General features: G+C 44.5%; 1 protein-coding gene across 3 annotated transcripts; it reads left to right on the top strand.

The window, feature by feature from the left end:
• Nucleotides 1-1138: 1138 nt before the first annotated feature.
• LITAF (lipopolysaccharide induced TNF factor) lies at nucleotides 1139-27710 on the top strand. Of its 3 annotated transcripts, none has more exons than XR_003756866.1 (6): nucleotides 1139-1174; nucleotides 19712-19830; nucleotides 20580-20783; nucleotides 22453-22609; nucleotides 23897-26134; nucleotides 27076-27710. XR_003756866.1 is itself a non-coding variant. In XM_039911128.1 (6 exons), the coding sequence occupies exons 3-5, from the start codon at nucleotides 20585-20587 to the stop codon at nucleotides 24003-24005; spliced, it is 465 nt and encodes a 154-aa protein (XP_039767062.1). In that variant the 5' UTR covers nucleotides 1139-1174; nucleotides 19712-19830; nucleotides 20580-20584; the 3' UTR covers nucleotides 24006-24023; nucleotides 24767-26330. The 3 variants fall into 3 exon arrangements, 2 of the variants coding, with proteins under 2 accessions (XP_039767062.1, XP_028913937.1); XM_039911128.1 differs by lacking the exon at nucleotides 27076-27710 and having other exon boundaries at nucleotides 23897-24023; nucleotides 24767-26330; XM_029058104.1 differs by lacking the exon at nucleotides 27076-27710 and having other exon boundaries at nucleotides 23897-26330.

Raw genomic sequence — 27710 nt, 5'->3', positions numbered from 1 at the left:
CTAGGCCTCGCCGCTCAATGCATTTCCAAGCATGTCATGGTCATTACTTCTCTACTGTTTATTTCCACAGCATCCTGTGGGATTTGATATTACTTTTATATTACTTTTATTATTTCTGTAGTATTATTGCTGTTGAGGAAGGAAGAAGAGGAATGGGGCTGGGGGAGTAGGAAAAGGAGGAAGGGGCCTGAGGGAGCAGGAAGAAGAGGGAGGGGATGGCGGGCTGGGGAAGGAAGAGGAGGAAGGGGCTGGGAAGCAGGAAGAGGAGGGAGGGGACTGGGGGAGCAGGAGAGGGCTGGGGAAGCAGGAAAAAGAGGGAGGGGACAGGGGGCTGGGGGAGGAAGAGGAGGAAGGGGGCCGGGGGAGCAGGAAGAAGAGGGAGGGGACGGGTGGCTGGGGGAAGAAGAGGAGGAAGGGGCTAGGGGAGCATGAAGAGGAGGGAGAGGATGGAGGGCTGGGGGAGCAGGAAAAGGAGGAAGGGTCTGGGGGGTAGGAAGAAGAGGGAGGGATGGAGGGGCTGGGGAAGCAGAAAGAGGACAGGGGGCTGGGGGAGCAGGAAGAGGAGGGAGGGGATGGTGGGGCTGGGGGATCAGGAAGAAGAGGGAGGGGACAGGGGGCTGGGGGAGCAGGAAGAGGAGGAAGGGGGCTGGGGGAGCAGGAAGAAGAGGGAGGGGATGAGGGCTGGGGGAGCAGGAAGAAGAGGGAGGGGATGGAGGGGCTGGGGGAGCAAGAAGAGGAGGGGGGCTGGAGGAGCAGGAAGAAGAGGCAGGGGATGAGGGCTGGGGGAGCAGGAAGAGGAGGAAGGGGGCTGGGGGAGCAGGAAGAAGAGGGAGTGGATGGAGGGGCTGGGGGAGCAGGAAGGGGGAGAGGCTGGGAGGGCAGGAAGAGGAGGGAGGGGACGGGGGAGCAGGAAGAGGAGGAGGAGGGAGGGTCCGGGGAGTTGGGGGCGCGGGAAGGGAGGGGCGGGAGGCGTGGCGGAGGGCTGCGTGGCGGAGGCGGGCGGCGGGGGGAGTCGGTGGGCCGCCACGCCCAGGCCAGTCCGGCCGGCCCGGGAGCCCACAGCGGGCGGACAGCGGGCCCACACGGGGCGGCGGCGGCAGCGGCAGCGGCAGCGGCAGCGGCAGCGTCCGGTCCTGTTCGGCTCCGGCCCCGGCCTCCGGCCCAACCCCGCCCGGTGAGTGCGCCGCTCCCCCCCCCCCCCTCCTCTGCGGGACGCTCCGCTCCGGGAAGGGAGCGGGGGAGCCCCTCATTGGGGGTCGGGGGACTTTCTGAGCCCTGGGCTGCCATCGGAGAGAGCGTGGGACCCGATCTCCACCGCACCCCCTCCTCCACCGGGACCCCCGACCCCCACTTGGATCCCCTCCCCCTCTTGGCCCCCTCCTCCACCGGGACCCCCGCCCCCCCCCGGATCCCCTCTCCCCACCGGGACCCCCTCCCCCTACCGAGACCCCCCGCCCCTCCTTGGATCCCCTTCCTCCACCGGGACCCCCTCCCCCTACCGAGACCCCCCGCCCCCCCCCCGGCTCCCCTCCCCGCGTCGCCTGGGTTGGAAACCTTGCTTTCCCCCGTCCCGCCCCGGGCCGGGCCGCCTGGGTGGTCCCCCCGACCCCCCCCCCGGGCCGCCCCCCCCCAATGCTCGGCCGGCCCCGGGTCCCAGGTGGGTCCCTGGGTTCCCAGGAGACCGAACGGGCTCGAACGACCCCCAGCTGGCCCCTCCCAACCCTCCCAGAGGGGGAGACCCTCTGCTCCAAACACAAGAGGCCTTCAGCTGTTGAAGACCGCGGCCGAGCTTTTGGGCATCTTCGAAAATAATAATAAGGGCGTTTGGGAAGTGCTTACTACGTGCCGCGCACTGTACTGAGCGCTGGGGTGTATACGAGCGAATGGGCCTGGACACAGTCCCTGTACCATGTGGAGCTCAGAGTCTCAAACTCCATTTTCGTTCGCTCACTCAGTCGTATTTATCGAGCGCTTACTATGTGCAGAGCACTGTACTAAACGCTTGGAAAGTACAGTTCGGCAATCCCTACCCAACAACGGGCTCATAGTTTAAAAGGAGGGAGACAGACAACAAAACCAGTAGACAGGCATCAATAGCATCAAAATAGCTAAGTAGAATTGTAGATATATACACATCATTAATAAAATAGAATAGTAAATATGTACAGATATACACAGGTGCTGTGGGGTGGAGAAGGGGGTGATGGGGAGGGGAAGAGGAGCAGAGGAAAAGGGGGGCTCAGTCTGGGAAGGTGAGCTTTCAGTAGGGCTCTGAAGAGGGGAGGAGAGCTAGTTTGGAATTTTCCAGATGACGGAACTGAAGCCCAGAGAAGTAAAGTGACTTGCACAAGGTCACTCAGCAGACAAGTGGCAGAGGCGGGATTAGAACCCATGACCTTCCGACTCCCAGGCCACCACACCATGCTACTTCTCCCGGAGGGTCTGCGGTATCTGTTGGGGGACCGGGATCAGGAATGGGAATTGGCAGGTCCACAGGATGCTGAAGGCTTTGCGCTTGGGAGCAGAGACCAGTCAAGCGGAGGCTGGCCCCCCAAATGGTGACTGATTTCTTTTCTAGTCTTTGCAAAGGGCTTCGCAACCCCTTTTATTAGCTATTCCATGCCACCACCCCGTGAGTTGTGCTAGTTCGATTCAGTGCTGCTATTTTTATTTAGCAGGACAGGAAGTAAGCACAAAGGGTGTGCCCAAAGTCACAAAGTTCACCGGTGACAGTCAAAATACAAGCCCGACTGCGGAATTTGAATCGTAATAGTAGTAACGATGACATTTATTTTAAGCGCCTTCCAGTGTGTGAAGGTTTTTGCCGAACTCTGGGGGAAAGGGTCGAGGATAGTGAAAGGGGCAGAGAGACCCTGACCCCAGGGAACTCACCATCTCAAAAGGGAGGGAAGAGGAAGATAAACACTGAGAGGAGCCAGAGGACCTGGGTTCTAATTCCGCTCTGCCACGGGTCTGCCTTGGGACCTTGGGCACCTCGCTTACCTTTTCTCTGCCTCAGTTTCCTCAACTGTGAAATGGGATTTACATCCTCCCTCCAGCTTAGACTGTGAGCTCAATGTGGGGCAAGGATTGTGTCCAATCTGATTTTATCTTGTACCCTGCTTGTTGTGGGCAGGCCACTTGTCTACCAACTCTGTTGTATGTTCCCAGTGCTTAATATAGTGCCTGGTACATAGTAAGCACTTACATGATTTAATTATTCAATTTCAATAAAATAGCGACTGCTACGACTGGGAAGGAATAGACTCAGGGCCTCTCACTGCTCCAGGCCGGGCTGTCCTTGGTCAGTACTGTCACAACTTTCCTAATGTCCCTTGTGGGATTTAGCACTGGGAGGAAGGGAGTTAGGAGCGAAGGGAGGAAGCTGCCTCTCTCATCAGGTGCCCTCTTCTCCCCGCCGTGTACTCTCCAAAACGCTTAGTACAGTACTTTGCACACAGTGAGCCCTCAGTAAAATATGATTGATTTGATTGCCACTCTTAATGCAGGGGAGCTCTGGGGTCACTGTTTCTGGCTTCTGGTGAGTGAGAGGGGGAGGAGAAGCAAAGGATGGGGAGGAGGAGAAGGGAGAGGATACGAAAGGGAGTCAGGAAAGGCTATTATGATCCTGTGTGGGTGTATTACTCAGCCATTTGTGTGTGAAGTATGAGTTCAGCTTAATCTTCCAAAGGAACTGCAGATCTGGTAGGAAACGGAGCCTGTGAACCACTGTTGGAAACTGCCATCTAATACCTCCACCCACTCACTGAAATACACTTTCTGATGGGCCTTACTTCCATCTCCGTAATGAAGAAGAGTTCTTTCATTATGATTGATATCTTAATTAGGGTCTGGAAACATGATGGCCGCAGAATATTTATTTAGGGAAAACATGATCATGAACCAAGTAATATGCGAAAGAAGTGTAAGACCTGGCCTTATTGCTAACCAACCGTAGGTGCTCGGGAGATTACAGTATAATAGAGTTGGTAGACACAAACTCTCCTGAGGGTTGAAGCCAGTCCTGAAGCAAGATAATCGTTAGTTGTGGTTATATTGGGTTGTTTATACTTTTGGCTTAGTGGGTTATTAATGGGTTTGATGTAATTGTCAGCTTATTTGCTTTTTATTCAGAAACCCTAGGGTTTGGAGGGTCTGTTACAGAATGGATTTTCCCAAGACCAAGTGGAAACATACAATTGAATCTGTGCAGTGTAGATTCAGCTGTCAGCCTTCTTGACTAGATAAATTGCAGTTATAGTTTTGTTTGTAGTTCAGTTGAAACCTGAAACTTAGGTCCTGGCTCTTTGTATGGGATGCAAAGAAAAAAAAAAAGATCTACCTTGGACACTTCTCTGAAAATTCTCTGGTCAAAATACTTTACTTTGCCTGTCCTCCTATTAAGATTTGGGTGTTCATTTTTAAATCAGTAGTCACGCAGTAAGTACCTAAATGGTATGGGTCAAAAGAATTAATACCTTTAACGCAAAGAACTCCCTGTTCGCTTTTTCAGCCAGTGTTAACTTTTATTCATTACATCGTGAGAAAAGTAAGGCGCAAAGTGCTAAATGACTTTCATTTATTCAAAAAGAATATTTAAAGTATTTGTGTTCTTCCCTTACTCTGCTGTGTTAGGAAAAAAGGGCCTAGATCTGAAATCCACCTCGTAGTCTTAGAAAACCTGGTGAGCGGAAAAAGAGGTACTAAAGTGCTAGACATTTGACTAGAAGCAGCGTGGCTCAGTGGAAAGAGCATGGGCTTTGGAGTCAGGGCTCATGAGTTCGAATCCCAGCTCTGCCACTTGTCGGCTGTGTGACTGTGGGCAAGTCACTTGACTTCTCTGTGCCTCAGTTCCCTCATCTGTAAAATGGGGATTAAGACTGTGAGCCCCACGTGGGACAACCTGATTCCCCTATGTCTACCCCAGCGCTTAGAACAGTGCTCGGCACATAGTAAGCGCTTAACAAATACCAACACTAGATTGAGACCGTGAGCTCGTTGTGGGCAAAGAATGTGTCTGATGTGATATTGTACTCTCCCAAGCGCTTAGTACAGTGCTTTGCACGCAGAAAGTGCTCAATAAGTATGACTGAATGATCGAAAAACTAACGTAGCATGACCAATTTATGCTGTTGGTCATGAGATATACCCTATTCTAATGTTTAATGTGATTTTTCAAATTGACCTAATGGCTGGGATCCATTTTGTGAAAACTTTTAAATATTAGATACAAAAATTTCATTCATTATAAATAAGTAGGTGAATAAATTTAATGGGAAATACTCCTGGCTAAAATGTTCAGCTTTTAGAAGATGGTTCTCAAATGAATTGGCAATCCTGCCAATTACTTTAATATGGAAAAAACCAAAATGTCCCAGTGTTATCTGTGCTGATCAATATTTCCTACAACTTCAAGGCATAACTATCTAGGAGTTTCATGTTTCATGTGTAATTACAGCAAGATGATGATATCCCTGCAAGTATGGCCCACAAAATGGCCTCAGTAATTGTGGAAAAATTGAAAGCAAATAGTAGGACCACCTCTGACTGTAATCGGAGATCCGGAAGCTGACATTGTGCCTGTGGCTTTGTATATCTGCCCATGGCCCATAAAAGTAAAGATAATAGCACAGGTGTTTCAGTCTTTTAAGGTAAACATTTAGCTTGGCTTTGGATTTCATTACCCTATTTATTTTGTTAATGAATTGTACATCGCCTTGATTCTATTTAGTTGCCATTGTTTTTAGGAGATGTTCTTCCCCTTGACTCTATTTATTGCCATTGTTCTTGTCTGTCCGTCTCCCCCGATTAGACCGTAAGCCCGTCAAATGGCAGGGACTGTCTCTATCTGTTGCCGACTTGTTCATCCCAAGCGCTTAGTCCAGTGCTCTGCACATAGTAAGCGCTCAATAAATACTATTGAATGAATGAATGAATTTCAGAACTTCAAGGTAGTTTTGCACAATATCCAAAGAAGACACCTTGGGACTGTAGCCTGTACTGACTTGGATAAGGTGGAAATATGATCCTTAAAGTTGGGGATGATTTATACCGTGGGTGGTTTTCCCGGTTCTAAAGTTGACATCTTGCTAAGGGCATTAAAGCATTTCAGAATGTTTCGTGTTCCTTATTCAAGTAGAAGAATTGAAGCAGCGAGACCTAGTGGATAGAGCACAGGTTTGGGAGTCAGAAGGACCTGGTTGCTAATCCCGGTTTTGCCACTCATCTTACTCTGAGATCTTGGGTAAATCACTTCACTTCTCCGTGCCTCAGTTTCCTCATCTGTAAAATGGAGATTAAGATTGTGAGCCCCATGTGGGAAATGGACATATGGCACATAGCCAACCTGATTAGCTTGTACTATCGCAGTGCTTAGTAAAGTGCCCGGCACATAGTAAGCGCTTTAACAAATGCCAAAGAAAAAAAAATCGTTGTTATAGGAGCAGAAGTAAGGAGGGTATGGTCAGGGGATCTAACTTTGGGTGAAGGATCTAAACCGCCTTCTAGACTGTGAAGTTATTTTTTAAGAAAAAAAAATCTAAACCTCTACCTAGACTGTAAGGTCCCATAAGGTCGGCACTACCAACTCTGAAGTATTATGCTTTCCCAAGACCTTAGCACAGTACCTTGTACACAGTAAGTGCTCAGTTAATGCCGTCGATTAATTGATTGATAGCAGCATGAGTCCGAGATTTGTGCCACTTGGTTGTTAGCCTACCCATGTGTATTTGTAGAGACAATTTGCTTGTGCTTTGAAGGTTTTTCTTGAGTAGAGAAATGTTTTATTTCTTTACTGTAACCTCTTGGCTTATGATGTTGTGGTGTGAAGTATAGAAATGTCTGTATTACATTGCTTCAAACCCAAGATTTTGATTGGCTCGGGCTCCCTTTAGAGAAAATAAGTGAATTTAGGCAACTTTAAGTGACTTCCCTAGGATGAATGTGTGCCAAACCCAGCTTGGAGTACCTCAGTATAGATGAAGAATGCTAAATGTGGTGGATGGATTCTAATGTTGTCTCTCACCATTAAAAATCTTTGATTTTCTATGTCAGAAGATTGAACTGCCATGAGTCATGGTGAGTAAGCTGGTAAGTTGATGTTGGTAGCTGACACAGTGTTATTAATACTGTTGTGCACTACATTTCGCCAAAGCTCTTACTCTTTATGGAAACAGTGGTTTGTGGTCGAATGGATGAACTAGAAGTCTAATGGGAAGTTATCTGCTCCTTGTACTTAGGGTCATGGATTCTAACTACCCTCTGGTCTTAGATACCTCACGAAACATTTTCCATTCTACAAATGATTGTAGTGTAGAGTCAGGACGTATTGGAATTTGAAATTCAAGTTGTTGTAATACAAACTTGATTTGTCGCTTTGGTTTCCATAAAAACCAAGCGGCTACAGAGTAAACAATAAATTGGAGCTGCTAAGGGATTTATATATTCTATCCACATCTCCCTTAAAATATACTAGATGCAGTTCTCAGAGAGGAACAATGAAGGTGATTGGTAGAAAACTTTTCTCCAAAGTCTCGAGTACTTTTTTGTGTGTTCTGAAGCCAATTTCAGAGATTTTTCAAGCAATTTTTTTTCTCCCAAACTTCTCACTTCCTTAATTCATTTCAGATATTTTGGAAAAAAAAAATATTTCTTGGTCCCACTGCGGTGGACAGAAGCAGGATTATCTTTTTGTTCCCATGGAACTGTAAAGCCAGGTGCACGGAATTTAGTGATCTTTTTTCCTTGGAGTTTCTATAACACTGACTACTGTGTTTGGGTTGATGGTTAAAGTGCCGTGTCCCCGACTGTCTTAAATATCATGTACGTATGCCTTATGTAAGAAACTAAATTTTGGGAACTGTGTAAGACACATTTGTTAAAGAAGTTGTCACAAATGCATTACTAATATACACTAAGAAATAAATCTTATAAGCTCTGAAGTTAAGATCTTAAAACAACTTGGATTATTTGTGAAGTGGGGAGGGAAGGGGGACTAGATAATATGGGAAGTAGACTGTAAGCTTGTCCCTCTAGACTGTAAGCCCGTTGTGGGCAAGGAATGTGTCTGTTAGTATATTGTACTCTCCCAAGCATTTAGTACAGTGCTCTGTACCCAGTAAGTGCTCAATAAATACAATTGAATGAATGAAAGGAAGTAGTTCCTAAAGGGTCTGTAGGCATTTTCTCTCCACCTCAGGAAAATTTTGGCGTGGCCTGTGTGTTTTCATTACCTCATTATAGCAATTAGAAAGATATGAAATTTCCCTTTGGTATTTGTTTTTTCTTTTGGCATTTGGCTTTCACACACACTTACAAAACTTGCTGAAAATGAAATAAAAATAGAATCTGTATTTTACTTAAATGGAAGGAGCAGTCAGTACAACTGTGAAGTGAGAATAACTTTCACCCTGCCTCCACTTGACTGAATCGCCCTGAAAGCTGCCCATAACTAAAGCTAGCTTTTCTTTTTCCCATATATAGTGAAGATAAAAATAATTTCTCCCTAAAATCAGTGAAGTTTTGGGGTAATAGAGTATATGAACTCTGAGATAGGAGAGAGGCCATTTAGGCAAAAATATGTCTGCTGGGGCCAAAAATTCTTAGGAATTTTTCTGACAATGTCTTTCAGTTAATACTGGAAAAATGCCCTAGCCGCATAGTGAATAAAGCACGGGCCTGGAAGTCAGAAGGTCGTGGGTTCCAATCCCGGCCCCACCATTTGTTTGCTGGGTGGCCTTGGGCAAGTCACTTCATTTCTCTGTGCCTCAGTTACCTCATCTGTAAAATGGGGATTGAGACTGTGAGCCCCACATGGGGTAGGGACTGTGTCCAACCCAATTTGCTTGTTTCTACCCTCATGCTTAGTACAGTACCTGACACATAGTAAGGGCTTAACAAATACCACAATTATTATTATTATTAACTATTTTTCTTACAAGATGTCCTCATCATCAATGGTATTTGAACACTGTGTGCAGAGAACTGTACTTCGATATTAAGTATAAAACCCATGAATGTTTTCAGGTTTTATTCTTTCCATTTTAGTCTAAAGATTTAACATTTGGAGTTTTGATATTTTAGAAATTAAATTAGAAGAATCTAGCAAATCTTCTTCATTTGTCTCTAATTATTACAGTCGTGGAAATGTGGCTTTCGATTTTTGTGTGAGTGGTCCTGGTCTATCTTTTGTTAAGAGCATTTTGTCATCTCGTGATTTTTTTTTTTTAAATCATGGGCACAGGTGGCTTTCGTATATGGTGGCTTTAGAGCTTTATTTATCACAGGGGTGGTACGGCAGTTATTCACAGGTTTCTCAGAATTGTGAGCATTTCCTTAAATTTAGGGGTTTGCTCTTTTCTGCCTCAGTATCCAGAGGAATCATTAGGAAGGTACATACCCAATATTTTCCCTATTCAGAGACTATATCAGAAAGAACCAGCAGTCAGATAATCACACTAAGGTAATCTACTTAGTGTGATGTGGAAACATTATGGAAGATAACAAATACCACAATTATTATTATTAAGCACTTACTATATACCAGGCACTGTACTTAATGCTGGGGTGGATACAAGCAGTTCAGGTTAGACAAAGTCCGTCTTCCACATGGGGCTCAAAATCTTAATCCCCATTTTACAGATGAGGTCACTGAGGAACAGAGAAGTTAAGTGATTTGCCCAAGGTCGCATAGCAGCTATGTGGCGGACTAGGATTAGAACCCAGGCCCTTCTGACTCCCAGGCCTGTGCTCTATCCACTAGGCCATGCTGCTTCTCAAGATGAAGATGAAGAAGACTCCCTCAAAGAGCTCTTCATCTACATCCGAAATCTAACCATGGGTGTGTTCCTTCTTGCACATCTTGAGGAAAGGAAGTATACGAATTGTGAGCCTACAACTCACTTCTCTTAGGGAAGGCTCAGAGAAGTTTGCTATGTCTTGATGGGTGGTGAAGGGAGGCATTTCAGGCCTGGTGGACTATGGGTGGAAGTCTTAGAGACAGGAGAGGAAAGAGTTTCCTCTTGCCTAGACTGGTAGACAGAGTAGCCGTGGAAAGTGAGAACAGTTGTTGGACCAGGAGGATTGTTAGAGGATCACTCTCCCTGCCTTCAAAGCCCTTCTTGAAGGCACATCTCTTCCAAGAGGACTTCCCTGACTAAACCCTCAATTCCTCTTCTCCCACTCCCTTCTGCACCACCCTTGCACTTGGATCTGTACCCTTTATTCACCCTCCTTCAGCCCCACAGCACTTTTTGTATGTCTCTGAAATTTATATTAGTGTCTAGCTCCCCCTTTAGACTGGAAGCCGGCTGAGGGCAGGGAACATGTCTCATCGATTTTGTTCTCATCGATTTTGTTATGTTGTGCTTTCCCAAGCACATAGTTCAGTGGTGTGCAGACCATAAGTGTTCAATAAATACGACTGATTGATCCGAAAATTGGTACTCAGGAATCTCAACTTGAAGCAGAGATGTTGCTCCCTCAGTGCTTTTGGGGTCTGCAGTCTGTCCTGTCTGAGAATGGTATGTACTGTGAAATTGTTTTTGAGATATTTGGGATGTAGACCATTCTATTTCACTAAATGATTTATAGTAAGGGGACTTCATGACCCCCAGTTATTTTTAGCTCTGTATCATTCAGGCAACTTGCTTTTTCATGAATTTGTGTACCTATGAATGAAGTTGTCTCAGAACCTTTGCTGATAAAACATTTCATGAAGAGGCCAGCATGAAATCCATAAAGCAGATGCTTGTGGTGATCAAGTTGACTACTTGTATTAATAGTTACAATCTCGGATACTGCCATCTCTTTTTATCTGGATCCCACCTTCAAGGTTGGGTTCTTTTTTGTTTGTTTTTGTATTTCTAAAGTGCTTACTATATTCCAGGCACCTGCACCTGATTAGATACAAGCTAATCCATGTTCCACCTGGGGCTCACAGTCTTAATCCCCATTTTACAGATGACGTAGACACAGAGAAGTGAAGTGATTTGCCCAAGGTCACACAGCAGACAAGTGGCGAAGCCCAGATAAGAATCCAGGCCCTCTGACTCCCAGGCTTGTGTGACCTTATTATTATTATTATTAATTATTTTTCTTAAAAGATGTGCTCATCATCAGTGGTATTTGAACACTGTGTGCAGAGAACTGTACTTAGATATTAAGTACAAAACCCATGAATGTTTTCAGGTTTTATACTATTTTAGTCTGAAGATTTAACATTTTGAGTTTTGATATTTTAGAAATTAAATTAGAAGAATTGAGTAAACCTTCTTCATTTGTCTCTAATTATTATGGTCATGACCTCTGTGTCACACTGCTTCTCATTCATTTTAGTCCAGATGATTTTCATTGCTTTTCCAACTGTTATGATTCCATCAATGATTCCAAGTTTTTTTTTTTGCTAACTGGAAAAATGAAAAAGCTGAGTTGCAGAGTGAACTTCTGTAAACGTCTCAAGTGCTGTCAGCAGTAAGTCGGGTGCATATGTTAATTGATTCCTCAATTCCTCATTTTCTGCATTTTTTAATGGGTCCTGAAAATGAAAAGGCTGAAGTTGGAGTGTGATCTTCTTTAAATTCTGATCTGCTGTCAGTAATATCAGCTGCATATTTTAATCAAGTCTTCAATTCTTCATTTTCTGCATTTTGCAATGGGCCCTGAAAACATCTCTGTGTTAGAGCAGTTTTTCATTCTGGTTTCTGTGAGAATATCCTGTAAACCTGAAGAAATTGTGTGAAGAGCTGTTTGGTTTCCCAGCTGTTCAGTTGCCTCACGCTCTGATCACCAGTTTCCTGAGCCTTTTATTAAGTCCTCCATCAGCTTCACCAATGTGTGAAACGACCACCCACCCCTTGATTTTCCCATCTTATCTTCCAGGAAGGAGTCTTAAAGGCCTCCTTTTGCTATTTAGAACCTGGAAACCAAATGAAATTAAGTATCTCACACAGTGGCTCCATGAAGAGGAAATAGTTAATGTAAGGTGATGAAAATCAGCCCCTCAGCACTTGTTTGCATCCTTGGGTTCTTTGAGGAAGATGGTGAAAGAGAGTGGAGAATAGAAAAAAAAATTACACTTAGGTCTCTGTTTTTAAGTCAAGTTAATTTGTGTGGAAGTTAGTGATGGTAGCTTAAGTGTCACTGTTATATTTATTCCTGTTCCATTTAGGTGAGAAGTTTCTTAGTATTCAATTTAACTGAGAATAAAGGACAAGAATGAAATGTGGTTATTTAGCTGGGCCTACAGAGAGTTTGCTTTTTCCCTGAACAGCATTTTATATGACTGTTGTGTTATTCAATAAATTGTATTGATTGAGAGCTTACTGGGTGCAAAGCACTGTACTAAGCACTTGGGAGAGGAGTAGTATCAATCGTATTTATTGAGTGCTTACTGTGTGCAGGACACTGTACTAAGCACTTGAAAGAGTACAACTCAATAATATAACAGATACACACCCCGCCCACAACGAGCTTGCAGTTTAGAAGGGGAGACAGACATTAATAAAAATAAATAAATTACAACTGTGTACAGAAGTGCTGTAGGTGTCAGGGGTGGTGAATAAAGAGAGCAAGTCAGGGTGACGTGGAAGGGAGTGGGAAAAGAGGAAATGAGAGCTTAGTCTGGGAAGGCCTCTTGGAGGAGACGTGCCATCAATAAGGCTTTGAAGGCTGGGAGAGTAATTGTCTCTCGGATATGAAGAGGGAGGGCGTTCCAGGCCAGGAGCGGGACATGGGAGAAAGTTCAGGGGTGAGATAGGAGAGCTCGAGTTACAGTAAATAAGTTGGCATTAGAGGAGTGAAGTGCACAGGCTGGGTTGTAATGGAACAGCAAAGTGAAGTAGGAGAGGGCAAGGTGATTGAGTATTTTAAAGCCAATGTAAGAAGTTTCTGTTTCAAGCAGAAATGGGTAGGCAACGACTGGAAGCTCTTGAGGAGAGGGGAAACATGGACTGAAGGTTTCTGTAGAAAAATGATCCAGGGAGCAGAGTGAAATATGGACTGGAGAGGGGAGAGACAGGAGGCCGGGAGATAAGCAAGGAGGCTGATAGAGTAATCAAAGCGGAATAGGATAAGTGATTAACATGGTAGCAGTTTGGATGGAGAGGAAAGGATGGATTTTAGTGATGTGAAGGTTGAACTGACAGGATTTAGTGATAGATTGAATATGTGGGTTGAGGGAGAGAGGGGAATCAAGGATAATGCCAAGGTTACGGGCTTGCGAGTCAGGAAGGATAGTGGTGCTGTCTACAGTGATGGGAAAATCAGGGGGAGGACAGGGTTTGGGTGGGAAGATAAGGAGTTCTGTTTTGAGCATGTTGAATTTGAGATAATGGCAGGACATTAAGCACTTACTGTGTGCAGAGTACTGTGTTAAGTGCCAGGAAAGAGTATACAGTTGGAAATTAAGCCTAATTTCCAGGGACCCAATACCTTGAACTCACAATCTGCGGTCAAGGAGGACTGGTAGCAGACACATCGGGAGCGATGAGATGCTACAACATTAAAACAGCTTAGGGGACAAGGACAGATCCACAATCCACAAGTGTTGCTTAAGGTCTTGGGCCTCTTTGAGGAGGAAGGTAGATTTCTTTTGCTTTTTGCCTTGTTTCCGGCACCTCTGGCACAGTATCAGATTTTGCCTATCCTCCCCTTGGTAATCACCACTAATATCACGTTGGCTTTTGTTTTATACCATCTTAAATCGATGACTCATGTTTATTTTGTAGTTGACTATAACCTCCATGACTTTCTGTTGGCCTCGTGCCTAGGGAGTCTTCCCCGGTGTTGAACTTGTGTCCTTTTTCGGCAACCAGGTCGTCATAGCGACAACAAGATGCAGGGGGCTGGAGCAGGTGGAAAGGCAGATAGGAGACTAATCTCAGCAGTGAACAGGCTAGAACAGAGGCATATTGGAAACCAGAATTGGCCCTTAAGACAGAGCAGTGGTGGCGCTGGGAAAATTAAACGTGAGTAGTATCAGAAATGAGCACTTCCTCATAGTAGTTTATTTTTGAATACAGTCTATTTTAAAGCTGCCCTCTGGCCCCATTGCTCTTATTTACCCCCACCTCTACTCATCCTACCAACTCCCTCACCCATCCTGTTCTGGTTAAGGTTTGACCAGTTGTGCCAACACTGCACTGTGCCAAACCAAGTTCAGTAATGTGAGTTTTAACATACACCTGTACTGCTTGGCGTGGCTGTTTGGCCATCTTCAAACTGGCTTTTTGGGATGACTCTCTTTGAGAGATTTAAGGCTTTTATTCAGTAAAAAAGGGGGAAAAAAAAGTGGTGTGTTCTTGAAGTTGAACAAAGATGTAAATTACTCCAAAGCACTTTAGTTAGCCTTTCCTGGAAAATGTCTTATTAACAAAACAAAGAAGCAGATGTGCGGGAAATATCAGCACCATCTGTAACTGAAGTTTGGCGTGTGCTCCGGGCTGTAAACTTTCTGCAAAATAAGGACCAGCGCTTGTGCTTGGGTTGCTTCCAGAGAAGTAGTGTGGTCTAGTGGAAAGAGCACGGGCCTGGGAGTCATAGGACCTCGGTTCGAATCCCAGTTCTGCCACTTGTGTACCGCATGTCCTTGATCACACTTTTATGCCTCAATGTCCGCCTCTCAAAATTGGGGATTAAATATCTGTTCTTCCTCCTGTGAGCCCCATTATGGGGGTGGATGTAGCTGGAGATTGATGCGTAACCGACAGTCCCTTCTCCAATATCACCTGCTGGGCACTTACTGGTCACAATAATTGGTACTGTGTTCAATGGTATCCTTTAGTACTGCAACTTTCTTGAAGCTTCTCTTTGGAAAAAAAGCCATCCATTACTGATTCCCTCATGCCCAATCAATTGATTGTATTTATTGAGCAATTACTGTGTGCAGAGCACTGCACTAAGCAGTTGGGAGAGTATAATAGAAGAGAGTTGGTAGACACGGTCCCTGTCCACAGTGAGCTTACCATCTAGAGAGGGAGAGACAGACATAATAATTAATAATTATAATTATACCTTTGTTGTCTCCTAGTGGTACACAATTTTGTCAGAGTTTGAATCTCTAAAACGGAATCCTCTGCCAACAGACACCTCACTCGTTTAGCAGTCAGTACAGTCCTGTACAGGGCAGACCTGGCTGTAGAGGGAGGTGGTCCATGTTTCCCTCATTCTTCCCACCAACCTTTTTTGGATCTTCTCAGGCCAGGTGAGATATGGGTCAGTGGCCATGACGTTGCTCCCGAGGACGGGTACAATGGCAGTCATGCTTCTATTCCTGAAGGCAGCTAAGGCCACAAATCCTCCAGGGCTTTCTCAGAAATGATGTTGGGCCCAACCAGTTGTGAGAGCAAATCCCCTTTGGGATTGACCAGGTATCAGGCCAAGCATGGGCCGCACCTTCCAATCAGTCAATGGTATTTATTGAACACATACTGAATCCAGGGCACTGTACCAAGGATCTGAAGGAGTGCAATGGAGTCTGGGAGGTAAGAATGTGGAGACAATGGCAAAGAGCAGCTGAGTGAATACCCTTCCACCACTGTGCTCCTTGTGGTGAGCCCACAACAAACTGCCTTTTTAATGACTCTTTGTGATCCCGCGAACAACAACAAGGAAGAGACTTTGCAAAGCACTGACCCGCGAACAACAATGAGGAAGAGACTTTGCAAAGCACTGACGGGCTCTATCTGAGGCAGGTGATTGCTGGCCTGTTGGGAGCAGAGCCTGGAGGGAGCAGGGGCTTTCTCTCCCTGTTCTACCCAGTAGGGACCACAGCTGCAATGCCTAAGGCAGATAAAAGACTGGCCCCTGTGGCTTGCAGGAGGCATGCCAAAAAGAGCGCTTGGAAGCAGAAAGAAGAAGCATTGGCAGAACGGGCTCCTTTGACCACAGACGGGTATTGGACCCTTGGTGGAGTGAGTGTGTGTATGTGTCACTCCCTTGCACGTTGGTAAAACTAAGTAAAAAACTTTGCCCGTCAGCCTTGGTGATCAGAGGTGTGGTTTGAACTCTACTACGTGTCACTGAGGCTCCCCTGGTCCAGGAAAGTCCTCGTTGGTATGAGGGGGCGGGCTCGTGACACACGTGACATTTCTGTCTCATCTTGCAAAGTTGTCTTGAGGGTTGCTTAAATTTGGTGGAATGACTGTGGTTTAGGACCTCACTGTTTGAGATCCTGCCATGCCATGTGATGGTAAGGATGACATATGGGTGTTGATGAAATTGCTTGAGAATCCATATTTTATGTCTGTGGTAAATCTAGGACTTAGAGCTATGAAGAAGCCTGACACTGCAGTTTATAATAACAGTAATGGTATTTGTTCATTCATTCAGTCGTATTTATTGAGCACTTACTGTGTGTGCAGAGGACTGTACTAAGTGCTTGGGAAAGTACAGTACAACTGTAAACAATGACATTCCCTGCCCACAATGAGCTCACAGTCTAGAGGGGGGGGAAACAGACATCAATACAAATAAATAAAATGACAGATATGTTCATAAGTGTTTTAGGGGCTGGGAAAGGGGAAGAACGAAGGGAACAAGTCAGGGCAACGCAAAAGGGAGGGGGAGGGGAGGAAAAGTGGGGCTTAGTCTGGGAAGGCCTCTTGGAGGAGATGTGCCCTCAAAAAGGCTTTTAGGAGGGAGAGTGGTTGTCTGTCGGATTAGAGGAGGGAAGGCATTCCAGACCAGAGGCAGGGCGTGGGCTAGGGGTCGGTGGCTAAATGGGGGAGAATGAGGCACAGTGAGAAGGTCAGTGGCACTAGAGAAGCGAAGTGTGCGGGCTGGGTTGTAGAAGGAGAGAAGTGGGGTGAGGTAGGAGGGGGCAAGGTGAGGGAGAGCTTTAAAGCTAATGGAGAGGAGTTTTTGTTTGATATGGAGGTGGATGGGCAGCCATTGGAGTTTTTTTTTTGAGGAGCAGGGTGATATGTCCAGAAAGTTTTTGTAGAAAAATGATCTGGGCAGGACAGGAAGTGTGGACTGGAGTGGGGAGAGACAGGAGGCTGGGAGGTCAGCAAGGAGGCTGATGCCGTTATCCAGGCAGGATAGGATGAGTGATTGTATTAACTTGGTAGCAGTATGGTTGGAGAAGGAGCGTGGTTTAGCGGAAAGAGCACGAGCTTGCGAATCTGAGGACTTAGGTTCTAATCCTGACTCTGCCACTTGTCTGCTGTGTGACCTTGGGCAAGCCACTTAACTTCTCTGTATGAGTTACCTCATCTGTAAAAGGGGACTAAAACTGCGAGCCTCACGTGGGTCAACCTGATTACCGTTTATCTACCCCAGCGCTTAGAACAGTGCTTGGCAAAGTGCTTCACAAATACCATAATTATTATGGCACCTTCTACCAGTATCTAGCAGTCTTGACTGTGGGAGGGAGAGTCAAGCAGAGACATACCTATTCCATTCCAAGCTTGGGCAGTGGCTAGAAAGTGGAAGACAATCTGCTACAAGTCAGAATTCACCTGTGCTGGGCAGCAGCAGCCTAATGGGGGAGAATCGAGGACGGAGACTCAAGTTTACTGTGTGGCAGAAAGCAGTGGTAAACTACTTCCGTACTTTTCAAGAAAACTCTATGGTTACGTTACCAGAACGATCGAAGATGGAGGTGGGGCTTTCTGGGAGAGATGTGTCCATGTCATCGCTATGGGTCAGAGGTGACTTAGCATAAGACCAGGCAAGTATGGATGGAAAGGAAAGGGCAGATTTTAGCGATGTTGGGTGGGCCCGACGGCATCTGGTGACAGATTGAATATGTGGGTTGAATGAGAGAGAGGAGTCAAGGATAACACCAAGGTTCCGGGCTTTTGAGGTTGGAAGGATGGTGGTGCCATCTACAGTGATGGGAGAATCAGGGAGAGGGGAGGGTTTGGGTGGGGCAGGGGAAGATAAGGAGCTCTGTTTTAAACAAGTGAAATTTGAGGTGACTGGAGGACATCCAAATAGAGATGTCTTGAAGGCAGAAGGAGATGCGAGACTGGAGAGAGGGAGAGAGATCAGGGCTGGAGATGTAGATTTGGGTTTCATGTCCATAGAAGTGGTAGTGGAAGCCATGGAAGCAAATGAGTTCTCCAAGGGAGTGCATGTAGATGGAGAATAGAGGGTGACCAAGAACTGAACCTTGAGGGATCCCCACAGGGGGTGGGAGGCAGAGGAGGAGCCCACGAAGAAGACTGAAAATGAACAGCCAGAGAGATGAGGAGAACCAGGACAGAGTCAGAGTCACAGAGTCAGTGAAGCCAACGTTGAATAACTTTTCCAGGAGAAAGGGCTGGTCCACAGTGTCGAAGGCAGCTGAGAGGTCGAGGAGGATTAGGATGGAGTAAAGGCCATTGAATCTGGCAAGAAGGTGATCATTGGTGACATTTTGTTAAGTGCTTACTATGTGCCTGCACTGTACTGAACACTGGGATGGATACAAAAATATCAGGTTGGATACACAGTCCGTGTCCCTCATCGGGCACACAGTCTAAGGGAGAGGGAGTACAGGTATTAAATCCCCATTTTACAGATGAAGAAACTGAGATACAGAGCAGTTAAGTGACTTGTCCAAGGTCACACAGCAGGTGAAGCAGCTAGAGAAGCAGCGTGGCTCAGTGGAAAGAGCACGGGCTTTGGAGCCAGGGCTCATGAGTTCGAATCCCAGCTCTGCCACTTGTCGGCTGTGTGACTCTGGGCAAGTCACTTAACTTCTCTGTGCCTCAGTTCCCTCATCTGTAAAATGGGGATTAAGACTGTGAGCCCCACGTGGGACAACCTGATTCCCCTATGTCTACCCCAGCGCTTAGAACAGTGCTCGGCACATAGTAAGCGCTTAACAAATACCAACATTATTATTATTATTAGGTAAGTTGCAGAGCGAGGATCAGACTCCAGATCCCCTAGGCCATGGTACTTCTCATATAGCCATTTGGAAACCATCAGGTAATCTCATTCTGACAAAGTGTTGACACCACACACTATTGCTTATCAGTTGTCTAAAGGATTTATAAGCCCTCTTGATTTGGTTTCTTCTTTGTTTCTTAATGGGTGCTGCCCATCTAGAAGAATTCAGGGAAAGCTTTCAGTTCAGTTACACCTATTAAAATATCTCCTGGTGTGTAGAGTTCTCCTGACTGTTTTTTGTTGTATTGTACCTTCCCCAGCGCTTAGTACAGTGCTCTGCACACAGTAAGCGCTTAATAAATATGAATGAATGAATGAATGAATGACTGGTAAGATTGGCCTTCAGTTTGAAGATGACTGGTGATGGTGAGATTCTATCAATAGCATTTTACTGGCTCTGCAGAGTGATTCATAGTCATATTCATGCTATCTTGTGAGTGTGCCTCCAGAGCTTATTTTAGAGGATATACCGTATGACTTATTCAAGGACTGGCGATTCCAAATGAGTTGGAAGAGTTTCTAGAAAGAACAGAGGTGATTTCTAAGAGCCACTTCCAGGTTATCCAAAGATGGTTTCTTTTAATGTGTAGGTCTATGTATTTGTATATTTGTTACTGTCTTGATTGCCATTTCTCAGTATCCTGGTTTAGAGATAATTCCAAGGATTGCTGATCAGGGAGGGCTGAGGCATCGGGAATATTTACATAAACTGAAATAAAACATCCAAATATTTTGATGTGGGATTTAAGCCCTGGACGAAAAGTGGGAGTGGAGCTATTGTTTCAAGTGTCCCACCATTCTTTTTTTGACATTTGATCTCTTTGCTTCCCTTCAGAAAAAGAATTATGCTAGCGGATAGTCGGGAGGCAGTGTGGTGAAGTGGAAAGAGCTTGGCGCTGGGGGTCACAAGGCCTGATACTAGTCTCAATTCTTGTCCCTCACCTGTGACCTTGGGTAAGTCACTTAACTTCTCTGTACCTCAGTTTCCTATTTTCTAAAATGTGGATAAAATACTTGCCTTCCCTCTCTCTGAGATTGAGCCCCATGTGAGACTGGGGCCGTATCCAATGTGACTGTCTTGTTACTACCCTAGGCTTAGCACAGTCCTTAGCACGTAGTTAGCGCTTAATAAATACTAGAGAAGCAGCGTGGCCTAGTAGAAAGAGCACGGGACAGGGAGTCAAGAGAGCTGTGTTCTGATCCTGGCTCTGTCACTGCCTGCTGCGGTACTTTGGGCGAGTCACTTGACTTCTCTTTACCTCAGTTTTTCTCATATGTAAAACGGGGGTTAAATACTCATTCTTTCTCCCCCTTAGAGCGTCACCCTCTTGTGTTTGATCTTACTGAATTGTATCTTTCCTGCGAATTAGCACTGTTCTAGGCAGAGATTAAGAGTTTAAGGGATACCACAGTCATTATTTTTACCATCATTATTGGAAAATCGACTGGGATCTGGCCTTCAGCATTACGGTTCTCCTTCAGGAGAAAAAGGAATTCTAAAGGAATAGACCTGAGCGGCAACCAGAGAACAATAAGTCGGAAAAGACTTTTAGAGGATGACTAATCTCAACTTCCACTCTGGGGCACGATTGGGCTCAGCCTATCCAGATGAAGTAGCCGATTATATGCTTTTGATGGCCGCCGCAAGATTGAAAAGTCAAAGGAATTTCTAAGTGCCTTTTTTTCTTCTGTTTTCATCTCAGCTAAGATGTCGGCTCCTGCCGCTCCCGGTGCTTCGTCCATTCCATCCGCTCCTCCGTCTTATGAAGAGACATTGGCATTCAGCAGTTGTTACCCTCCCCCTGTTCCTGGAACTGTCCCTGGAGTGTGGTCAGGGGCGGATGCCAAGGGGGTAAACCCTCCCGCCTACTATCCCCAGCCGGTGCCAGCACCTAATCCAAATGCGAGTAAGTCTGCCGATTTAGATATGTATCTACGTCTGTCCATCGATCAGTGGTCTTTATTGAGCGGATAGAGCACAGGCCTGGATGTCAGAAGGTCATGGGTTCTAATCCCAGATCTGCCACTGCTTGGGCAAGTCGCTTCACTTCTCGGTGGCCCAGGTACCTCATCTATAAAATAAGGATTGAGACTGTGAGCCCCACATGAGACAATCCCAGCACTTAGTAAAGTACATAGCTCATAGTAAGCGTTTAACAAACACTGTAATGATTATTATTATGTGCAGAGCACTGTTCTAAACTCTTGGGAGAGTAGAGTACAACAGAATTAGCAGACACGTTTCCTGCCCATACGAAGCTTACAGTCCAGAGGGGGAGACAGACATTGATATGAATAAATAATTGATAGTATGTAATGAAAGATATGTACACTATCGGAGAGAGATATATAGCTATAAATTGCCATACCTATCCATACTTTCATCACACATTAAGGATTATTTCTTTGGGTATGGGTATATAGGATTTTCAACTCATCACTGTGATCTTTCGTAGTGTACTCTCCCAAGTCTCAGTACAGTGCTTTGCAGACAGTAAGTGCTCAGTAAATACTGTCATTTGGACTCTATTTCTGAAGCAACTCTGATGCATTTTATTTCCAGGGCAGGTAATTGGCCTCACTGCCCTAAGACTTGTACGTTCATTTCTAGACTGCAGGCTCGTTGTGGACAGGGAACATGCCCACCCAAATCTGTTATATTATACTCTCCCAAACACTTAGTACAGTGCCCTGCACCCTGTAAGCACTCAATAAATGCCATTGATCGATTGATTCACTGCCTTAATCGCCACTCACGTGGGCCTTACATTCCAGAATTACATTCCAGAATGCAGCATTGACTATACTCAGTGAAGCCCTGTCCTCTCCCCATTGTGGAGGGAAAAAAAGCCACAGAGAATTCCTAATGAGGACCTAAGTTGGGGGAATGTTGTTTAAGACTATTGTTCTCCCCTGTCTCCCGGCACTCAGTTATCTCTTTGTGCTAGTGTGCAAATAAGTGGGCAGTGTCATTAGTGGGGCAGGGTGGGAAACTAGTGCTCATGGTAGTCCGACCACAATTGCTACCAATCAGTGAAATTTATTGAGTCTTTGCTGGGTGCAGAGCACTGTCCTAAGCGAGGCAAACTAGAGAGGTGTGGAGTCAGCATAAACAGCTGCTCTCCAAGAAGCGACTTCCCACTCTTTCCTCCAGCAAAAAATAAGAGGGGGCTGCAGAGGGGAAGATTTTCTATTTCCTTACAGTTTCTGCAGGTATTTTTAACATGTGTCTAGGAGCTCAGGTAAGAGGAGGCGATCCAACATTTTCATTCATTCGTTGTCGTATTTATTAAGTGCTTACCATGTGCACAGCACTGTACTAAGCGTTTGGAAAGTACAATTTCCCTTCCACTCTTACCAACCTGCTTAGCACAAGTAATCCAGGTAATGATTAGCCACCTTGTCATGGAGGCCTAATCATTTGTTTCCTTTCTCTTGCATCCCATATACCAGATATCAACTATAATGATTTCAGCCTGTTGGATCCTATAAGACAGTTGGCCATTTTCACGCAGTCCTTTTCATTGCCCGCCTATCCGGTTTTTATTGACACACGTTTCCTTTTTGTCTGCTCAGTCACCGTTCAGACCGTCTATGTGCAGCAGCCAGTCTCATATTTTGATCGTCCTGTCCAGATGTGCTGCCCTTCTTGTAACAAGATGATAGTGACGCACCTCTCCTACAATGCAGGGGCCCTAACATGGCTGTCGTGCGGTAGCCTCTGCCTGTTGGGGTGAGTCGATAACGTCACGTGGCTCAGTGTTTTGAGAAATTCCCCCGGTACTTCCACTTTGACATTTCTCCTCTCTGGTTGGAAAAGATCCAGGAAGACTTGAGCTTCTTAGTTTACTCAGTGTTTATGAGAAAGTGACCTAGGAGCATGTGGAAACAATCATGGTCATTGCTTTCATCTGCGCCTGGCAATGACCTCAACAGATTTTTCTTTTCTCGGCAATTTCTAGGTCTGTGGCCTGAATTCAAATGTTTGTTTGAAGTTAAGGGAAGTTTTTAGAAACCTTTCTCAATTTTTTTTGGACTTATTCTTTTCAAAGCATTTTGACCTTTTATAACAAAGATTTGCCCCACTTCCCTAAGTAGGATTATGGTTAAATATGCCTGTCTTTGTTACAGGTTATTTTGGTCACAGCTGGAACTCTTAATCTTCATTTTCATTTGGAGACATTATTGCCCAGAAGTTTAGTGATTTCTGCTCAAGGTCACCCACTTAATAAGTAGCAGAGTCGGTTTCTCTTTAAATGTATTTCTTGACACCTAATCTAGAATTCTTGTCTGCTAGACCGCTCTGCTGGTTAAATGTTTTGAATTCCGTAAGAATAAAGTGCTACATAAAAAAAGTTAACATTTTTCTTGAGCATTAGCATTTTCATTTTGGAAACCATTTAACTTGGAGTCTGATTCATTTTTGGAAACCAAGCAAATGCAAAGTGAAAAGCCTACACTGAAGTACATTTTCAATCAAAGAAGGTAGCGTTTAAATACCGTGGGAAGAAAGGTGACTTTGAACAAATAAGGAAGTTGCTTCACAGAGTCTGAAAGAGTTTCTCAACATAATTTCTCCATTTTTTTTGTAATATTCCAGTAAACTCTGAGACTGCTTAACCTGTGGTTATTTTATTGATAAGCAACAATCACCTAGTCAGAACTGGCCGACACATTTGGAATGCTCTCACGTCAAGAACATTCTCATTTAGAGCCAGTTGCCCGAGTATTTCCGAGCCTTACTGGGATGGCAGATTCCGAAGCAGGAGGAAAAGTTATGAACTGTTTTTGTAGTCATCTTTCTCCCGGCGAAACTGAATCTAAAGTATCGACTGGGGAAGAGTTTTTTGCCCCGAGCAGGTGGTATGGACAGATTCTAGAAATGATGCCCTCATCACTATTTTGAGCTTCAGTCCTTTCTGGTGTTCATAATTTTATGAGAGCGATTGTCCATGGGAAAAGGACGGCTGTTTGAAAAAGTTATCGTTGAATAAAGGACTGTGCATTTTGTTTTTCTCAGGTGTGCAGCTGGCTGCTGTTTCATTCCATTTTGTGTGGATGCCCTTCAGGATGTGGATCACTACTGTCCAAATTGCAAAGCTCTCCTTGGTACCTATAAACGATTGTAGGACCAGGATGAAAATATGGTAAAGATCTGTGTAAAAGAGGGGGCTTTGCCCCCGTTTCAACTCCAATTTGAACCTCACCCAGTCCAGCACATGGCGGTGTTCTGCTTTTGCAGTTGAAATTCTCCAGGGTACTTTACTGAGTCCTTTAAAGAGGTGAGGGGGAAGAGTCAAAAGAATAAACCTTCAAATCCCAGAGAGTGCTGCTTGAAGGATCTCAAAGGAGTTGCAGAGACTTTTCCCTCTAGAATGCTGGTTCCACTGTAAACTGCCCACGAGTCACCCGAAATCGCCCCCCCCCCCATAGCTGCTTATCAGTTTATGCATAAATGAATTGGTGATTTATAGTTGGCAGGCCCCTCCGCCTCCACAATTAGCACCCTTGTTTGCAGTCTTAACAGAGAAGTCAAGGGCTGCTTTGTTTCCGAGATCCAACCAGACAGAATCAACTGTTGTGTTCGGGGTGAGCCCTTCGTAGTGGATCTGCTAAGGATGAATCTTGCTCTGTGGATCTTAGCGAGCTGTGGTCTCTGATGCTGTCAATCTGGCACTTTTTATGAGCACAAACATTCACTTTATCTTTAAAATTGGTGTGTGTGTTTTTTGCGTGTGTATGTGAGTGTTTTTTGGTGTTTTTTTTTTTTTAAGGGGAGGGAAGGCAAAGACCAAATGACCTTTTACATAGGGCACTTTGCCATCTGACTCACGTGCATTCCGGAAAGCACGTCAGAAGTGGGATTTATTCTTGATTCCTCTTTTCCTAGGTTTGGGTGAATGGCCAGACCTGTAACACCATGGACATAAAGGTGTTTATGTACAGGAGTTTATTTTCATATTACACAGCTTAGAAATCCTTTGTTAAAAAAAATACCTGCTGTTACATCATTTCCGAAAACAGGTTTCTCTCAAAGAAGACTGGCGGGCCCAATCGCAATAGCCATGCGAAAGATGCGTTATTACATAGCCTAGTGCTGAGGCCTTTTTTCTGTGAATATAGAAACAAATGAAAAACTTACCCACTGCCTTTAATTTGATCCAACATGGACCTCTCAGTCACCTGATGATTTTTTTAAAAAGCGACCAAAATTACAAATCAGAATCCCTTTTGTAGTGCTCAAGGTATTTTGGGGGTTAGGTATGGGAAAGCATATTTTTATTTTATAAATAGATTTCTTAGAATACATTTTTTGCAGGTGGCAGTCTGCATTATAGCTAGAGAGCCCAACCACCTGGTTGGGTTTTATTTTTACCAATCCAATTTATGGCATCAGCTTGGAAGACACGGTTTACAATACCCAAGTGCCAAGACGGAATTCTTGCGTCAGAGCCGTGTTCTGTTTGAAGTAAAGCTCAGATATGGTGTCCAGTTGTACAGTCCCTCATTCTTCTGATATTCACCAAAGCCAAGAAAGCATCTGGATAATTTTCATCTAGGAAAGCCAAACATGGAAGTGAAATTCAAATCTGGACATTGATTCAGAAATTATATTTGTTTTCAGCAGTACCGTGTATCTTTATGACTGCATTGTGTAATTACATGAAGTTTCTAAAGTAATTTTCAAAAATGACTGTTGACTTTTGAGACTTACTCTTCTACATATTTGAAAAAGTACCTTTACTTGCTATTTTCCTCACTTTAAAGGCTCTTTTCGTTCATGCGATGAACAGTTTTAAAAGCTTTCTCATGCTTTGCAGAAAGGATAAGTTGTACTGTAGTGGAAAGTATTTAGGGATGAAGAGTTCAGACTTGCCAAATCTCTTAAAACGTATCCTTCAAGATTCTTGGTGTGGTGGGAAAAGTTAACGGACTGTAACATTCAGCTCCAGGATTGTCAAGCCCTGGTCCCAGTTTAAGCACACGGAAAACCACAAAGCCATATGGAAGAAGAGAGTCTCCATGGTTCTTCAAAAACAAGGCTCTTCTTTATCAGTCCGAGACAGTTGTGTATGGCCGAGACAACAGTGACTGAATTTGGCCCACCCTCACTATGTTTCCAGCTGTTTTCCACTGCTGGAGAATACAAGTTCATTTTAATGGTGCAAGAAAATCACGAATCATCTCTTGATCTCTTGGGTTGTCATGGAGGCTCTTACAGTTGATCATTCTCCAACCCGCAGTCTATTAATACTAGGTAGGTTTAAACATTTTGTTTTACAGTGCCCCTATCCGTATGCAACTGTGTTTTAGGAATTTTACCTAAGAGGTGCTGTAAAATGGTCTCAGGCTCTTGGTTAATTTAATGTATACATGTTCTGCAGTGCAAATTCCCCTCTAGATATGGGAAAATGTATAATGTATTAATTTAAAAATAAAATTGGTTTTCTTGACCGTGGTGAATTTTAGGATGTCTTGTTACACCGAGTTCATATGTATAGCTCCACTTTCACCAGTTGGAAAGTCCTCAGGCTAGACCTTGCTTTCATCCACTGTAAACATTGAACGAAATGTATTTATTCAATCGTACTTGTACACAGAAAAATTTTAGCCATCCATTGCAAACATCACATCAAATGCAACTGCGCTCAACTATATTTAAATAATCATAAAATTATTTTTCTTTCATATATATATATATTTATACACATGTATGAATGGAAATTTTATATATATATATATATATATATATACACACACACACAAAGGAGCCTAGTGGAAAGAGCACAGGCCTGGGACTCAGAAGACCTGGGTTCTAATCCCGGCTCTGCCCCTAGCCTGCTGCATGACCCTGGGCAAGTCACTTAACTATTTTAGGCCTCAGTTTCCTCCTCTGTGAAATGGGGATTCAATTCCTGGATTTCCCCTTAGACTTTGAGCCCCACAAGGAACCAGGACCATGTGCCTGGCCTGATTCTTTTGTATCCATTGTAGTGCTTAGTACAATTCTTGGCAAATACTAAGCGATTAACAAATAGGACAATTATTATTATTTTTTATTACTATTTTAAATTAAAACTGCAGAAATTTCTAACCGATTAACATCAGAATAGGGGCGGTATGGCCGGGGGACCTTTTAGGAGGCATGACACTGCCTGAGAAGAAGTCACTCACTGGTGCTTCTCCTTACTTTTCCAGGGTCGGATCTCAACCTGATTCCTCCCCCAAGCTTCCCTGGGCTGTTGCTGAAGCTCTTACCACCCTTACCCCAGCTTCTCTCCTTTCCGCTCCCTTCACATTACCACTGCCCTTCCCCAATCATTTGACAGGGACGTCAATTTCTTTCATTTCATAAGTCCACCTTGATGATGTGTAATGACCCTATTATGCTATTGTTGTTCCAAATATTATTGGTAAATAGATTGTAAACTCAACGACAAGGGCTGTCTTTTTTTTTCTCACTATTCTTCCAGGTGCCTCCAACAGATTCCTCTGTAAATGCTAAAGTTGATGATTTAAGACCCTGGAAGCTGAGGTCATTCAAGTGGTCATTCTGATGCTTTGTGTTCGGGCAATTTCCAGAAAGTTTGCATTAGATCTATTGTCTCACACATGTCTCATGTTGTATCATAAGCCTAAGTGTCTTCTCTTTAAGGTTTTCTGTTTGACTCTTTGCCTTGTGGAGTATGAAATCTCTTCCATTTTTCCTTGGTATAAGAACTTGCTTTGTATGAATGTTATAAAAGAATGGAAATTTGCATTTTTTTCTTACAAATTCTGATTTCTACTTTGGATTTTATTAAAGTTATCTCCTGGTTTTATTACTAAATCCA

This window comes from Ornithorhynchus anatinus, chromosome 2, assembly GCF_004115215.2.
Source record: "Ornithorhynchus anatinus isolate Pmale09 chromosome 2, mOrnAna1.pri.v4, whole genome shotgun sequence".
NCBI classification, from domain to species: domain Eukaryota; kingdom Metazoa; phylum Chordata; class Mammalia; order Monotremata; family Ornithorhynchidae; genus Ornithorhynchus; species Ornithorhynchus anatinus.
This window is presented reverse-complemented; position numbering and strand designations above follow the sequence as displayed.

Coding starts and splice junctions, on each gene's coding strand:
- LITAF (XM_039911128.1), top strand. CDS start 20,585: ATGTCGGCTCCTGCCGCTCCCGGTGCTTCGTCCATTCCATCCGCTCCT. Junction 20,784..22,452: donor AGCACCTAATCCAAATGCGA/GTAAGTCTGCCG, acceptor TTGTCTGCTCAG/TCACCGTTCAGACCGTCTAT. Junction 22,610..23,896: donor GGTAGCCTCTGCCTGTTGGG/GTGAGTCGATAA, acceptor TGTTTTTCTCAG/GTGTGCAGCTGGCTGCTGTT.